We start from the raw sequence: 17,263 nt of genomic DNA, 5'->3' as shown, positions 1-17,263 counted from the left end.
GACATGGGAGGATTCAAGTCCGGCCCCCCTCTCAAAGCCCTGACGGGCCGCCCGTTCTTCTGATGAGATTCGAAAAGCGACAAGGTCGAGAGCGGTAAAACTACGTTGGTAAGTCAACTTTCCACAACATCCGTTGTTTAGCCAAAGGGGAAATGCTACAGCAACTCACGGTTTGTCGGACACGGGGAGGCAAAAACAAAACAATGTTTGTTCCAAAACTCGGCCAAAGAGATCCCCAAACAAAGTCGCGCCCGATTACTTTTAGGGCGGTTGCGAGGGCAGGCTTGTAAATCCCAAAAGGATTGGCAAGATGAACGACGACAGGGCTCTAGGTGGTGGACGTTTGTAGAATGACAGCAGTACTACATAAAAGAAATGAAAAGAAAAAAAGTGATCATGACGGATGAAAGGCTGATGGTCGTCCTTTCTACTATATGGCCTGGCAATGACCCAAATAAAGAAGAACCTTACACGCACGAAGGATGAAGAAAAAAAAAGAAGTTGGCTATAGGTTCGGGTTTTGTAGCAATCCAACTGATTGGCGGACCCTTCCATCCGAGCTGAGCGAGACAATGAAAGTGCCAACTGCCTTGTCGGTAGACATCATCCACGAATAACTGCAGAGCTATAAGGCAGTGGATTCTACTTGTAAGAAAAGCAAGACAGAAAAATCCTGATCAGTGCATGACAGGGTACAACTAGAGGGTCAATGGATCGTTGGACGGCCACGTCCGTCGTTTTCTTTGCACCAACTTCTTCGAACAAATGTCTCTCGTTTGGGGCGAAGCTCACTCGTGCGTGGGTATCAGAACCATAAAAAGAAAACAGAAAATTAGTTTTTGCTCTTGATTAAAACGTTCATTTCAAAAACAGGATTCAAAACATTTTAACTGAACATTCCAGTTGTATTTTCAAACTTCGCATTTTTTTTTTTCCTCATTTTTTTTTTCCGTAGGTTTTTGTTTGAAATCATTTCAAATATCATGGCTTTATTTTTTTTTTTTTTTATTCTTATTTGCTTGATTTTCATTCTTTTTGTTTTTTTTTCTTCTTCTTCTTCAGGAGGAGGCGGTGTGTTTGTAATGTGATGACAAATTTTAAAATTATAACAACGTCGACAAAATCATTAGGGAGCAAAGGGAAAGAAAAAAAAAATATCTAAGGAGGAATTCACTCACGAGGAGAAATTCGAACGATCTCACGATAACGTTAGCCCGTCGATTTTCTTCTGTTGTGACGTTCTCCCCGTTTTTAGACAAAAGAAAAGAAATAATTAAAGGGCAGGGATAGTTATTTGATTAGGAGGGAAAGGATATTCTTGGAGCGTGAGGGAAAAAGGGCAGTAGATAATTTAAAACGAAAAGAAACAAAAGAAAAAGACTTATTGTTTAATCAAATGGCCTCTCTTATCTAATCATAATGTGGAAGCTAATGAATAATACACGAACAGATACAAAAAAAAAAAAAAGAAAATGTCACGAGGCAAATTGAGGGAAGGGAATTGGGGGGGGGGGCAGGTATGAGAATATAAGATAAAGAAAAAAATCGTTATTAATTGGATTATAATTCAACGAATCGGTAGAAACTGGCGAGAGAATCAACGCGACTAGGACACAACTGGAGAGATAGAAAAGAGATAGAGAAACAGTAAATAAAAAAAAATGTTGGGGATGGCAAACAAAAGACAAAAAAAAAAAAGGGGGGGGGTAAAAGGTAATAACAGTGTTTGTGAGAGAGTTTGTTTAGGGACAGAAAAGCTTAATTATCAATTTTCAAAGCGAATCTAGAGAAGAAAAAAAAAAAATAGTTGAACAACATGGATTTTGTTTATCATGATCAAGTCAGGAGTAAGGGAGGGGGCAAGGGGTGGGGCCATTGGGAGGGAGGAGGTTTCAAAAAAATGTACACAATCAACGTAACAAAAATCGGCACTCGATTTTGCTCCAAAAACAATTTGTTTTTTTACCTTGTGATTTGAATATCCTTCAGGTTTCGAAAAACAAAAAATTATTCATCATTTTTTTTTTTTTTGTGTTTGCTTTATCGCATTATCATGAACCATCAATGATTTGCTTCTTTTGCTTTCTTCAAAGAGTATAGTCAACACTACAAAGAGGTGACACAATTTTTTTTTGGGGGGGGGGGGATGAGGGCGTGAGTGAGTAGTGTGAAGACGTTCAGGAGACAACGACAACAAAAGGGTGTACGTGAAACAAAAAAAAAAAAAGCGGCAGCAGCGAAAAAGGAATAAGAAAAAAAATAATAATAATATTAAATTGAATCTAAAGAGAAAGGAATCCCCATAAAAAAGGAGGAGATTGAGGCTTGTTGTTTTGTGGTGGAAGATAAAAGAAAAGCAAAAAGACTGAGAGAGAGAGAGACTAACATTGTCGCCAAAAAATGTTTCACACGCCCGACATAACCGGTGAAAAATTAAACAAATTTGTTTGTTTTGTTTGTTTTTTTTTTTTCAAAATAATCAGTTTGAGTGGTTTTGGAGAGCTAATTCAATAAGAAAAACTGACATAAATTGTGATCGCGACCATAAGGCACCTTTTAATTGGATTAAAAAATTGGTTTTCTTTTCTTTTTACTCTCTACGAATGCAAGGCTGACACAATCCAACCCCCCCCCCAAAAAATTAAGAAATACTAAAAATGCAAAATTCCTCACTGCCATCCCCCCGATCCTAATTTGCCAACCGCAATTAATCAAATGGAAAAAAAAAAAAAAAAATAGAAAATAATTCACACAGGTAAGATAGCTTTAGCCAACTAGAGTCGAATAAATACGTCATCAACTTGTCGGCATTCTGCTGCATCTCTCGTTTCAAAATTTGACGATTACATTTCTCTTTTCGTTTTTGGCGTTCATTTGAGAACAATTTCAACGGGAGGGACCGACTCAAAGATTACTCCACCCCAAAACGAAACTCCGGGAACGCTCCCATCGGGAAAACCAAAATCAACAAAGCCTCAAAAAAAAAAAAAAAAAAAAAAAAAGAGAAAACAACGTCACACAAAAATGAATGACAATAAAGTAATTAATAATACCAAATCTCGCTCAATCTCTCTCTTTTTTTTTTTTTTTTTTTTTTTTTTTACAAACGGGTCGATATCAAAAGGAAGTTGGAGCAGATCCATTTTCAAGAAGAGAAAGAGAATGGATTCGTTTGTCGTTAAATCAATTTCTTTCGTCTGAAAATTGCAACGCTGACGCTTCCCTTCCGTTTTCTACTCCTCTAAATAATTCAATTTTTAATTTCGTTTTGTTCAAATGTTTTTGATTAGGAAAGCTTAATTACCGCGCACGAAAAAAACAAAACAGGGCGGGAGGAGCGGCAGCAAAAGCCAATGATTGTAATCACCGAAAAAAAAAAGAAATCCATTTAACTATCATCACTGTTAATTTTTTTTTTTTTTTTTTTACTACTATTACTATTAATATTACTTTGAATGAATCGTTTTTAGGGAGATGATTTCAATAAAAAAAAGGCGATCAGACAACAAACGAATCTTTTTTTTTTTCCGCTCTTTTTAGCTCGCGCCGGGCGATTTTAAGACGGACCTTTGCCTTCCGACAGCCGGAAGAACAAAGATCCACATTGAAAATTCAAAAAAAAAAAAGAAAAAAAAAGAAAAGAGGAATCATTGGAAGAGTTCAACAATATCACCTCTTAGGATTGAAAAGATTCGCGAGAGATGAGGAGGATGAGCGCTGGGCGAGTCGTTTTGGTTGTGTGAGCATCCCAAGATTTTGGATCTTGTCCAGAATCTCTCGTAAATAACAATAATAATAATGTTGTTCTTTTCTTCTTGTTTTGTTTTTGTTTAAACGTACGTGTGAATTGGCTCTCTCTCTCTCTCTCTCTCTCTCTTTTACTTTCTTTTTTCTCTTTTGTGATTCTCTTTCTCAAATACATCGCTCGTCTCTTGTTTCGCCTTTCTTTTTTCTTTTTAGCGTTTTTTTTTTACTTGGAGAGTTTGCTGATGACGCGGATGAGGGCGCCGTTCTCGTCGCGCATCTTGCCAATGTCCGAACGGAGCAGCTCCACCATCTTGTGGGATTCCTGAGCGAAACATTGCAGAGCAACGAATAAAAACAAAACAACAACAAAAAAAAAAATTAGAATTCTCAATAAGAAAATGAAAACAGAAACAAAGAAAATGAAAAGAATCTGCAAACTGGGATAAACGCATAGATATTATAAGACGACGGGCAAACGGAGGGGCCGGGCCGGGTCTAAAAAAAGACGATAAACATAACCACACAAATAACGTGCGTTTTTGTTGCTGACATGGCATCAGCTGCATGCGGGAAAAAATATATATATATATAATCGGGACCCTCCAGGAATTGGGCGGACTAAGGAGGGACCCGATCGGTGTGTGTGCGTGGGGTCACTCTCTTTTTGTTTTCCTCCATGATTTATGTTGATAGCGAGTTTTTATGATTATGATGACGAATCCACAATATACGAGCAAAAAGCCATACAGGGAAAAGAGAGAATGGATGGATGGATGGAGATGGATTATTATTAAAACTATATACATTTATATGCCGCTTTGAAGTTAGTACCCAACTCCCTGTGAGAAGGAGGAGTTGAGTTCGTGGAACTGGCCAAAAACTTTCGTTCCGATAGTTACGTGTGCACACACACACACACACACACATACACACGCCCTTAAAGTTAAAAAAGTAGGGGGGGGGGGGCGGGAGAGATGCCGGCCAGCAGCCAACTAAGTTTTTGGACCGTGATGGAAGCGTTGCCTTTTTTGTTTTTTTTCGGTCACAATGTGTGTAAGGTGTGTAATTAAATAGAGAAAGGGGGGAGGCTCGGTGGAGGGGTAGTTTCATTCTCTTTTTTTTTTGTTGCGTGCGTTTTGTATAGTAGGTACCTATTTTCCACTGATGTACGAAGAGGAAGAAGAAGACGAAGTCGCAGAATTGGCGGAGGGAGAATAATAAGAGGAGGAGTTGGAGGAGGAAGAAGAGGACGCCAGTGTTGCGTTGGCCGTCAATTTGGAAACGACCCGCGTTAGGGCCCGATTCTCCGCCTTCAGCTTCTCATTTTCGGCCTTGAGTTTTTGCAATTGCTGTAAAAGCGCAACAACAACAACAACAACAAAGAACGTTTCGATATGAAAGATAAAAGAATTCTGCTGTGATGACAACCCCCGTTTGGAATTCTCTCTTTGAGAAGGGTTGGGGGGGGGGGGGCACGATGGTCATTCGCGGTTAGGACGAATAGAAGAGAAAGAGCGGGCGGTAAAAGAGAGAAACGGGATTGTGTTACAACAATCCAAACGCGGTGCCAAAAAAAAAAAAAAAAAAAAAAAAAAAAAAAAAAAAAAAATCACGAAAATTATTTAAAAACAAAAAAAAAAAAAAAAGAAAAGAAAAGACCGGCTTCACATTAACACGCTCACACGCAAGACACACAGGCACATCCGCTGGTGTAAAACTGTCGCCATGTGCTACTTAAAAAAAAAAAATAGTGGGAAAAGAAATTGCTTCTCTTGAAAAAAAAAAAAAAAAAAAAAGGTGCCAGATAGAATGAAGAGATAATGTGGATAAAAAAATCATATATAAAAAGAAAAATTCTTTCTACACTGCCATAATAGAAAAAGAGAAGAAAATAATCTAAAAAAAGAAAAAGAGAAAATCAATAGTTTGACTCACTTTGAGCTCCTCTTCCATCTCGGAGAGTTTCCGCTCGAGGGCTCGACGTTCGCGCTTCTCCGCTTCGGTCATGGCGTTGCGCGCATTACTCTTCACGACGACGGGATCAAAAAAAAAAGTTTTTTTTTAGTTCAATCGTATTTGTCAGACGCGCACGTATTGTGCTTTTTATTCGGCTTACCACTTGAAATGCGTTGTCCAGTTGATCTTTACATTTGGCCAGATCTTCGTGCGTGGACCGCAATCGATCGCGCAGCCGTTCGTTCTCCACTTGGCTGTCCTCCCACAACTAGAAAGCAAACCCCCAAAAAAAAGTGGGGGGGGGGGGGGAGAGATAAAAAAAAAATCGCCACGTTATCAATAAATAAATCATCTCGATTTTTGACTTGAGTTAGCATTTATGCGTGCGTCTGCGTGCGTACTTTTTTGTAATCAATGTCGCCATTGGGGGTCATGGCGCCTGACGCGACCGCGGCCGCTGCGGCGGCCATGGGGTGGGCCGTGATGGGCGTCGACGGTTGAGTGTTGGCGGCCGGCGGATCGTCGCGTACATCGCTGATGGACGAGCCGAGTGAAGACGGTCGGGAGACTTGACGTGAACTGCTACCTCGATCCGACAACGACTGCCAATACAAGAAACACAACAAACGCACATAAATCATAAAGGAAAATCTACTCCTCCTCCTCCTTTTTTTTTTTTTTTATCCTTGCCCGCATCAATTTTTTTTTTTGGCGAAGGTTAACGCAAAAAAAAAAAGAGAAACGCACTGCCATCTCTCAGCGTCAGAAACATACATGAAGGAAAACGAAAAAAAAAAATTCGTACAAGAAAGATGGTGACATCTGTGATAACAAAGAAAGACACACACAAAAAAAATAGATGATGACGTGGCTGTTTCAAAAGAGAAAAGAAAAAAAAAAGGAAACCACGTGAAATTGAAACCAAGCACCGTCGAAACGAACAGACCAGCCAAAAAATTAAAAAAAAAAAAAAAAAAAGGGCGGCCAAAGTTTATTCCGGGACGTCGGTTTAACCCGTCTCCTCCCGAAACATACACACACACACACAAAAAAAATCGTAATATTCACGCTATCGTCATCACCATCATCAAAGCAACGCTGCCAAGAAAAAAAGAACTAAAAATTATTTTTATTGCCCCCCCTTTTTTTTTTCTTTCTTTCTGCACGCAGCAAAAGATATCCACCCTAACACTCCCCCCTAGATATGAAAACAAACAAACAAAATCTTAATAAGATTTCCTATGGGCACATTCCTCTTCGTCATAAACGGCATTTCCTCTCCAACGTCAATCCAATTGAATGACACTTTATCAAAAAAAAAAAAGAAAAAAGAAAATTCCCATCATCCCCAACAGCCACGACGTTGAGGCGGGGGGGGGGGTGGCTGGCACACGCGAAGACTTACGCTCCACGATCCGTATCCGACGTCGGATCCGCGATTGAAAGAGCGCGAACGCGTCGGGAAATGAGTGCCGCTGCTGCCGCTACTCGCTCCGGCCGTGCTACTGCTTCCGGCCGGATTGGTGAAGAAGGAAGACGATAGCCGCGGGCTGGAAGAGGCCGAAGATGCCGGCGAGTAGGCCGATTTGGATGAGGTAGAAGGGACGTAACGCGATGTCGGGGTCGTCATGGACAAAGCCAGCGCGCTCAACGTCGACGACGACAGCGGACTCGAATAGGAAGGGCTAGACGAGCCGTACGGAACGCTACTACTCGATCGGATTCCGGAATAGCGACTAGAAGAATACGAAGAGCCGGAACCGAGCCCACTCAGGTTGCTGGGTATCCGGCCACCGCCTTTGTAGTTTGAATAACTATTCGGATACATTTTTTCTGACCCGTTTTTCTCTTTCTTTCTTTCCTTCTTTTTTTTTTTTTGTTGTGCTTTCCTTCACTCGGCGAAATAAAAGTTTAAGAGTTTCTCTTTTTTTTTTTTTCTGACGTCGCGACAGAAATTCCTGTCGTCTTCTTTCTTCCGCACCACCAAGGAAATGAAACACACACAGACACAAAAAAAAACGGATATAAGAAATAATAAAAGATAGGGGGATAAAAAAAAATGTAGAGACACATGGAAGCCGCTGGGTCAAGGATCCCTTCCGCTCTTTGTTTTTCTTTCGTGTTACCGCAAAAAACAAAAAAAAAACTCCGCCGCAAAGTTTTCTCTTTTTTTTTTTATGCTGTGTGCGCTCCTTTCAAAAATCAAGGATAAAAAAAAAAACAAAAAAAAAACAACGAAAAAATCGATGATCAAACGGGCCCAATGCAGCGGATGCAGCAGGCGACAAAGTTGAAAACAAATTCGCTGAAACGACGTTTGTACATTTGCCATTTGGTCTCGTTCTCGGGGATCTCTTTGCGCCAGCACTCGCTGTGGAACGAGTAGGGACGGAACGAGTTGGGCGGGTAGAAATCCACCACCTTCTCGCCGGACGAATCGCCACCGCCGCTGCCGGTCGTGCTCGAACTGCCGGTGGCGGCAGCGGCGGCCGAGGCGGCAGCAGCCGAAGCCGGATCGATATCGATCGTCATGTAAGAGGAAGGTGGCGGCGGAGGAGGCGGATGGGGAGCGGGCAAAAGGAGCGGAGTTGAAAGCGATGCCGACGACGTGTTTGGTTTGGTCGAACTGGCCGCCGCCGCCGCCGACGGCTCCGACGGGCAAGCGTCGGCCGGCCGTCCCAATCCGTTGGGTTGTGGCTGTTGGACGGCCGACGACGCCCTGCTGTGCAGTTCACTGTTGAGCGCGTTCCGCGCGCTAATCGACTCGTTGGCCGCCATTAACGAGTGTGGCGAATCGGTCGTATCGATCGTCGATGGATTCGATTGAATCGATTCCAGCGATTGCCAGCCGACACTGCTGTTTTTGTTGTGCGACACGGTGGCATCGGCGAACGGTTTCAACGGAAGCACTCGGCTCGGTTTGGCCGGTTCGGCCGACGCCGTCGGCTGCGCCAATGGGTCGGCCGACAATCTGCTCGTCGTGCTGTTCAGTTCCAGTTTGACGAGATCGCTGGTGACGCGAGGCTCCACTCGTTGCATGGCCGAGTGGACCGACGGAGGCGCAGCGATGCCGGACGAACCGGACGAATTGGCGTTGCCGCTGGAAGCCGAGTGATCCGTTTTGGACATGATGATCTTGTTGCGCTCGTTGGCGATGGGCAAGACGGGCTTGACGGGATTCTCGTGGGTCTTGGAAACGGACCTGGAAGAAAGGGGATCCATGCTGAGATTGAGGGTGAGGCTGGACGAGACGGGCGGGACACTGGGCAACCGGGGCGGTTCGACCTTGGTGGGTTTCATCGGCTCCGGATAGAATGGCTGGGCCGACTGGAATGACATGGACGACGATTGCAAAGGGGGCGGCGGGGCCGGCTTGACAATCACTGGCTGATGAGCGTGATGCTGATGGTTGGCCTGGTCGGGCGGGTCGCAATCGACGTGGCCCGCCGAATCGAAAGACAAGTCGAGATCCATTGCCGACTGGAAGAGTTGCGGCGGCTCAATGAGTGGATTCCAAACCGACAACTGCGGTTCGAAGGCGGACTGGTGTTTGGAGCCTCCACCGATGGTGGAACCACCGCCACCACTACCTCCTCCCTGTTGAGTGAGTAAGGGACAGGGACAATCCAGAGTGAGGTCGGCCAAAACGGATCCTTGGCTATCGGCCAGAGAGAACTGATGCGGCAGGGGACGTGGACTGTTTGGCACGGGAGGGGCGGGCGGTTTGGAGCGGGGGGATCTCGGTGACTGGCGCGTGGCCGGATTCGAGTTGCTCGATGTCGACGACGGCTGATGGGTGGCGTTAGTGGTCGCAGTCGGCGTGCTGAAGGTGGGAGCAGCAGCGCCAGCTGCCGAAATCTGGAACTCTGTCAGCATCTCGGTGGATTTGGGCCTCTGCGACGAATAAGAGAGGCGGTTCTGCTCGGCCGATCCATTTTCGCTTTTGTGATGCTCTCGACTGCTGCTCCTGCCCAGCGTTCCGTAGCCCTCCGGTTTGGGCGGAATCACCGGCTTCACCACGTGATTCCGCACTCCGCCAACTCCTCCCCCACCACCGCCGCCACCACCACCGTCCACATCGCTCGACGACACCAAAGGAGCCGACAGTTGTTCCATGATGCAAATGTATCCAAGGCGCAGATGATAACGAGCACGACGTCGTCGTCGTCGACGACAACAACAAGCCAGAAAAAGAGAGTAACTCGTCGAGGCGGCAAGACGAGCAGAGGTCGTGGCCGCGACTGGCACTCTAACGAACGTAAGCAACTCACGGAGCAAGGCGACGCGGATCGATCCATTCCTACCAGTCGGTACACTAACCGTAGCAGCTGATTCTCTCTCTTTTGCCTCTCTTTTTCCCCCATCGACCCTGCTCGTTCCCTTCCTTCCCTTCTCTGCTCGAACGAAAACTTCTTTCTCTTTTTTCTTTTTTTCCCTCTTTTCGGAGAGAGGACGCGCGCAACGATAAAACGGAGGAAACGGCGAGACTCCAAGTCACGTGACTCACATCAGCGACACACACATACACGCACGGACACGCGCAGATGCGAACCAACTTCACCGAGAGCCAAAGAACAAAACGGGGAGCCCCGTGAAATGGCAATATAAAAATATGTGAACATTTTTCAAAAATGAAAATGTGGAGCACGCACAACGAACGACCGACCCTTGACCGAGATTACTTCCAGATGTCGATATATTTTTTTTTTCAACAACCTAAAAATGACTGACTGACTACCTTTCGGATGTTTGGCTTTTCTTTTTTTTTTTCTTTTCTTTTCGACACGGCCGTCAAAAATGCCGAAAACAAAGAATGAAATGTTTGTCGGACGCAATCAAAAACAAAGAAAAAATTAAAGCAGACGATAATCAATCAATTTAAAAAAAAAAAAAGGATTTTTCCGGACGGATAAAGTCGGACGTCAAAAATCGCAAGGTGTAGGGAATCAAGGGAAAATGAAAAAGGGTGGAGGACTCGACGACTGAATAGTCCGGACGATGTCGAGTTCCAGGAACGACTGAGACGTTCGTCGGTGAGTTCGAACGGTGAACGAGACGTAAGTAAATCCATACGTGTAAGAGGAACAACAAAATAAGAAGAAGAGAATAAAAAAAAAAAAAAAAAAAAAAAAAGGTGGTAGGCAAGGAGGGTGGAGGGAGAGAAGAAGACGGCCCGCAAAACAGGGTCCAGATGTGTGTCAGCCAAAGGTATGGCGTCATCTGCTCTCCCATGTCTTCCTCCTCGTCAGAAAACAAACCAACCCTCCCACTCATTTCACGTCCCCCCCACCCTAAACTTAAAAAAAAAAAAAAGCCACGACGGGCAGAAAAAAAGAAGAAGTTGGCCCACACTACGCCAACGCCCAATCTATTTTTAAAAAGACGGGTGCCAAAAAAAAAAAAAAAAATGGAGAAATAAAATAAAAATCTTCTTCCCTCTCACGAACCCAACTGGAACTCTAAACAACACATACACGGGGGCAGCCGATTTCTGTATATATACACACACACACACACGGCTTCTCTTTACACTACCGCCCTGTTCCAGTCGGGTACGCAGGCAAGGTAAAGAAGGGAAAAAAAAAAGGTATTGTCTCAATATAGAAAATGACGATAGGGACGTCACACTAAATAAAATGACGTGATCTTACCTCTGAATCATCCGAATGAGGTTCGCTGTCGCCAGTCTGAGATGAGGAGGTGTTGTCTTTGCCGGACGGGTCGAAATCCTATCCGGGTGGAATACAAGAAAAAAATAAATAAAATAATCAGGGCGTGGCGCGTGGACGGTCGTTAATGATGAACAAAAAAACAATTCAAATCAAATAAGAAAGAAAGATAAATGGCAAGGTCGACTCAAGAGAAAAAAAAAAGCGTCCACAAGCACGTGGTTAGAAACAAAAAAAGGAAAAAAATAACATCACACATAATAATAAAAAAATGTTAAGGATCCACAAAGAAAATAGAAATTGAAAGAAGGCGGATTGCTGGCCGTAGCTCGGGCGCGCCTTTAAGCTCCAGCACACGCAAAGCAATTCGAGCGGTACACAGAGCTCCATATAGAGAGACAGATGTGACACATACACACACACACACAATGCGTATACGAACCTAACAAACCCAAAAGGTTAGAAAACAACAGGAAATCACAACCCTCAGGAGAAAAAAAAAAAGGAGAGAGTTACAAGAAGGAAATGTTGTTTTCTCTTGCCGACGATTAGAAGATTGACGGAGATGAATCCCACAAACAAAAGACGGTTAATATTGAATTGAAACAAAAGGTGTGTGAGTGAGGAGTCGGTGTGAATGCCGTTGGTAGTAGTACGAAATGTGTGTAGGTTGGCAGACAAGAGTAGTAGAAGAAGAGGAATGGTAGGATCGTATGTGTACCTCCATGTCGATCTGAACGACACCCGTCGAGCGTCGTTTGGGTCGGCGCCTCCGCTGGATCGTTGCCGGCGTAGCGGCCGCTGCGTTCTCTTTCGTTGTTTCCTTGATTTCTATTTGTTTGTTTTTTTTTTTTAATATAAAAAATGCGTCTTGAAAAAATAAAAACGAAATGTGTTTTTTGTTTTTTTTTCTTACCTTCTTCCTGGGCTTTGGTGCGACGCAGCGGGATGGTGATGACGGTATCGGCCGTTGTTGTGATAGTCGACGAGGCATTCACACCGCCGCCACCATTGTTCTTGCTCCGTGAATCTTCCAATGAGAACTAGAGGAGAAGGTAAGCAAGTTAAAAGCGGCGCAAGCTGTCAAAACAATTGGCTATTTCGACATTGAGCATTCGGTTGGCAGCGCGTGACAGGTCACACCTAACTTGCAGATCAACAGTTTCAATTAAGATTTATGTATCCAACCTTGTTCTTATTGTTATCGTTGATGCATAATCTCCAGGATGGTCGTCGTTCCAGTTCCGATTTCGAATCGGCCGATTCCGGCACTTCGGTGGTGGTGGTGGTGGTCGTCGTCGTCGTCGTCGTAGGTACGGAAGGCTGTTTTTATTCCGGCGTTTTTTTGTTTTTTTTTTTTTTTTTGGAATAAAAAATATAAAAGAAATATCTGATTAGCTGCCAGATTTTTTTCAATTTATTTAAAGAAACTTCTAGGCTACTGTATTTCATCTTAAAGGAAAGACAGAACGTACAGTTTCGGCCTGTTTTTTCTTGGCTAGCTGCTCGGCCGTCTTGACCTCTTCCAGCGTAACACCTTGAGTAGAACGTCTCGTTTCGCGGACGCGTTTAGCGTGGGCTTTCCGTTGCGTCTCTGACTCTTCGTCGCGTACAGGAGGAACAAATGACCTGCACATCCCCCCCCCCCGAGAAAAGGCATAAAGAAAAAAATGAGTGTGTTAATCTCAAGATGTTAACATTAAAAAACTATGACACACGCAAAAAAAAAAGGACCAATCAAGCTGGTCTGACGTTCCAGTGGCACACACAAACAAACACACATGTTTTTAGGGAACAATCGGCTGGTGTGTCCATTCCATTAAAACAGAACAAGGGCGGGGAGGTATTAATGGCTTAACTGAAAACGTTCTGTTGTTCGCAGGCAGACAAAAGGGATTATTGTAGCAGGGAGGAAATGACATGTCTAGCGCTAAGTGAAACAGAAAAAAAAGGAGGTTCCAGCCAAAACAGAATCGAGGCTAAAGTCCTTTCTTTTCAAATAAACAAGACAATCTAATTCGTTTTGATCTTAGTAAAAAGAGGAAGAAAAAAAAAAAAGGGATGACGAAACAAGAACAAACTTGAAGAAATTCTTGATAATCGTCCCGGGACTTAGTTTGACGTTGGCGAGCGATGAGGTCGCTGTCGTGGTCACAACCATGTTGGCCGTCGGACTGACAAGGTTTAGATGAAATCATCGAAAGAAATACAAATGAGAAGACCATAACCAATAACGGGGAGAAACAAGATTTTAAAAAAAAAGAGGGGGAGGTGGGCGGAAAAGTGAAATGGAACAATCATTTTTTCCTTATTCAGATTGACAGGAACTGATAAGGGAACGGACCCGATGAAACGTGATACTGGAAACCAAAAGAGGAGATAAGAAAAAACAAAAAAACAATTGTTATACCTGCGTATGGGCTGATTGGCTGATGACGGCACACTGGGCTGCGATAGGACCAATGTGGCCGTTGTCGTTTGTTCGACGGGACATTCTGTTCCCAACCGACTGCAATGAGCCAAAAATATTTTTGAATACATTAATCGATGCCACAATGAGAAAAAAAATGAATCAACTTATCAGGATGGACAGGAAAAGATTAATCTTATGCTACCGTGCAAATTCAATAAATCAAGAGTGGAAAAAAAGGAAAAGAACCGAGGGAGTGTTGGAAAGGTGCTGGGCCGTCCAGCTCGATACCTTTTCACCCGTAGGACGACTTCTTGGGATTCAAGGTCGTCGTCAACGGTTTGTTCTCGGCTGCGGTTATTGGTTGAGTGAATAGTGTTAGTAGTAGTAGTGCTAGTGGAGCCGCCACCCGTGACGTCCTCGCCGCCGCTACTGCCGCCGCTCTTGATCGGAGTGATCGACGCGGCGGCCAGCAGTGGCAAGGAATTGGCCTTGATCCGTCGCCGCAGTTCCAGCAGCCGCGAATAAAATCTAAGCCGGGATTGTACACACATACGACCATGCATCAACGGTGGGTAAAGCCGATGTTTTTGTGTCAAGTTTTTTTTTTAGTTAAATCAAAATGGTTTTGGAATGAGTGCTGGAAACATTTCGATGGCCAAGTAAAATGCTTTTGCATAATCGCAGGATCATTACCGTTCATCCGATTCGAAACTGTGGGCTCTTCGTAGTGTGACTTCCGTGTCGCTGGACAAGGCGGATGTGGAAGAGGAGATGGATGAGGCGGTGGAGGCGAGATTGGAGGACGTTGTGGAAGACGGGGCAGTTGAAGGAGCAGATGTGACGGCCGCTACGGGCGGTAAAGGCTGTGAGATGGACCGGTTCAGTCCTTCCCTCTCCGCTTTGGCCGGAGTGTGGTTGAGGGTTGTGGTTCCACTACCGTTGGCCGCGTTGGCCGCTTGTCGCGACCGAAACGAACCAGGTCTTCTCCACGAAGGCACATCCTCTTCCGTTTCGATCACCTGACCCGATTGCGTCGTCGGGGAGGACGGCAACGCGTCCACATCGGTGGCGGGTGGAGGTGGTGGACGTGACGGTGGCCCACTTGAAGAAGTCTTGTGAGTTAAAAACGAATCCTTAGCAAAGAAACTCTTGTATAATGAATGATAATCAAAAATCATTACCACTCTAGGAGAATTATCTTTCGTTGTTGTCGGGACGGATGTGGTTGTGGCAGTTGGGGTGGTTAAGGCAGGTTTGGCTCGTTCCTCAAAGGACTCCTGGACGGCAAGGGGTGCCACTGACGAGGATATTTCCACGCTGCTATTTTCTTTTTCCTCGTCGACCATGATGACGGCACCAGGGACCTTATCGGTAATTTTGGATGAGGCCTGGATTGCTGCTTTCTCTATTTGAGGAGTACGGGTGACCGAAGACCTAACAATAGTTTCAGAACAACAAAGAGGGTAAAATAAATAAACGGACTTTGACGGCACAATGAAAGAATGTAGTTTTGGAAGAAGAAATCTCACCGTCTCTTGGGCGGTGACTGATTTCTAGCATTGCCTCGATTGTTGTACACTTCAGGCCGTTCTCTCAAAATGATAGCCTGGCGCTTTTTACACTCCTCAAGTAACCGGATAATGTCAGGATCAGCCACATCGAAACACGTCTGACCCTAGAAAAATAATAAGAATTTATTAGTTTGGGACTCTGTTTTCTATATGCATGATGAATCATACCACGTAGTTGCGGACTTCCATGTCTGCCATGTTCTCGCATAAAAGTTGACAAGCTTCACGCTGGCCCCAATGTGACGCAGCGTGTAATGGCGTCCAGCCGTCAATATCTTGAACATTCAGCTCGCCTCCGCCCTGTACAAGCATGCTCATGACACGGATGTACCCTTTGGCAGCCGCGACGTGGAGCGGAGTGGCGCCGGTGCGAGGGTGCGGCTGGAGCAACCGAGCTGAAGCTGGGTCTCCTTCCAGCCACCGACTAGTGTCGGCAAGCATTTGTCTTTCTTCCTGGCTTCGAGCTGCGTCGCAGTCAATACCTGTTGATCAATAATCCGTAGTAGTGCCGTGTAAGTGATTTCGAGCATTGTTTTTGTTTTGTTTTCTTTCCACATACCTCGTAACTGTGTCTCGCGTTCGAGCAATTCTTCCATAGCTTCTGTTTCAGCTATGTCAATGGGGAGCTCACCATCATTGTTCACGGCAGCAACATCTGAGTTGTGCTCAATCAGGTACCTAAGGATGGAATGGCAGTTCTTTAGGTCTTGTGAAAACAAAAATCTGTTCTTGTTTACATACCTGGCAATCGATAAGAAACCGCAGGAGGCTGTTGCATGCAGGGGAGTCCAGCCTTCATGATCTCCACGATTGATATCCGCTCCATGCTCCACTAGAAACTCCACCATGTCTAAATTGTCATCAATGCAAGCCTGCGGGTGGACGAGAAAAATGCAGTCAATTGTCAACGCAACTGTCACAATGGTTGACAGGACCAAAACAAAACTTACCTGATGGAGAGCAGTCAATCCATCAACGTTGGGGGTGTCTATGTCAGCTCCCTGGCGAATGAGTTTAAGTACTTCCTCCTTATCACCAGCAGCACATGCAGAGAGGAAAACACATCCATCGGAGAACTGGATCCTCCTTGAAACCACACGAGCAGAGGCAGGTTCCTTGTTTGTCTCTGATTCCTCCCACCTTCTGAGTTGCTCGGCCCTTTTGAACAGGGCTGAGTTGGTTCTTGACTCCATGATGTTGGCGGCGTTTCAACGCGACCGTAAGCCACCGTCGAGTGCAACCCGTGCACTTTCCGATCCCTTTGAAGGGATTGCGACTCGATCGGAGAGGCGAAAGAAGGCACAGGACAACACAAGGGGAGTGGAAGACGGGAGGTGCTATTGTATAAACACGTCGAAGAAGAAGGCACTGTTGGAGCTAAATCCTTATATTCCCGGCCGGCGATCTCTAACTATCCTTAACGCGGCTTCTTCTATTGATAGAAGACCGCAGTCTGGATATTTCGCCCCCACCGAATTGGCACGCGTTTCGTCTAGTTACAACACACAGGCACACATGAATGGAAGGAGATGGGAACAGAGTTCTTTTCTGCCTCAAGCAGACGCCATCTTGGCCTCGATTTTGTTTGTTTTTATTTTTAGACTATTCCCCCATACCCACCGTTGCCAGGTCGCACCAGCTCAGCGCTTTTCTTTCTTCCTTTTTTTTTCTTGCTTTCGATTGGATCCCTGGACCCCTCGCTTGCTTCATAACACGACGACCGTATGCACCGGCACTCACGCACACTTGACCCGACGGCCCGTTCTTGGGCATCGCACGAACACTACAAGTCATGACTTCACTTTCCATCTACAAAAAAAAAAAAAAAAAAAATGTGATGCAGGACAACAGCCCATGAGCCAATCCATTTCCAAATAAAACTCATCTTCAAAATTTCTCTTGCCTTC

The 17,263-nt window shown here is 44.9% G+C and overlaps 1 protein-coding gene across 1 annotated transcript; it reads right to left on the bottom strand.

The window, feature by feature from the left end:
- Nucleotides 1–3,935: 3,935 nt before the first annotated feature.
- LOC130688585 (protein phosphatase 1 regulatory subunit 12A-like) lies at nucleotides 3,936–16,629 on the bottom strand. The gene is made up of 20 exons (XM_059496953.1): nucleotides 16,307–16,629; nucleotides 16,098–16,228; nucleotides 15,916–16,034; nucleotides 15,525–15,838; nucleotides 15,315–15,460; nucleotides 14,967–15,219; nucleotides 14,479–14,897; nucleotides 14,074–14,313; nucleotides 13,783–13,881; nucleotides 13,454–13,546; nucleotides 12,848–13,001; nucleotides 12,561–12,695; nucleotides 12,289–12,415; nucleotides 12,094–12,203; nucleotides 11,355–11,432; nucleotides 6,105–6,305; nucleotides 5,864–5,971; nucleotides 5,683–5,772; nucleotides 4,899–5,096; nucleotides 3,936–4,069 (listed from the first exon to the last, which is right to left on the bottom strand). Exons 1-19 carry the CDS (start codon nucleotides 16,547–16,549, stop codon nucleotides 4,899–4,901), a joined length of 3,258 nt encoding a protein of 1,085 aa, XP_059352936.1. The 5' UTR covers nucleotides 16,550–16,629; the 3' UTR covers nucleotides 3,936–4,069.
- Nucleotides 16,630–17,263: the final 634 nt, after the last annotated feature.

The sequence above is a fragment of the Daphnia carinata genome, chromosome 9, assembly GCF_022539665.2.
Source record: "Daphnia carinata strain CSIRO-1 chromosome 9, CSIRO_AGI_Dcar_HiC_V3, whole genome shotgun sequence".
NCBI lineage: Eukaryota > Metazoa > Arthropoda > Branchiopoda > Diplostraca > Daphniidae > Daphnia > Daphnia carinata.
Note: the sequence above shows the minus strand (reverse complement) of the source record. Positions and strands in the feature narration are given on the sequence as shown.

Bases quoted from the DNA above. Each gene is read 5' to 3' on its own strand.
- LOC130688585 (XM_059496953.1), bottom strand. From the start codon at position 16,549: ATGGAGTCAAGAACCAACTCAGCCCTGTTCAAAAGGGCCGAGCAACTC. The intron at 15,461-15,524 runs GTATGATTCATC...TTATTTTTCTAG, and splicing joins TGGAAGTCCGCAACTACGTG to GGTCAGACGTGTTTCGATGT. The intron at 5,097-5,682 runs GTGAGTCAAACT...GCGCTTTTACAG, and splicing joins AGATGGAAGAGGAGCTCAAA to CAATTGCAAAAACTCAAGGC.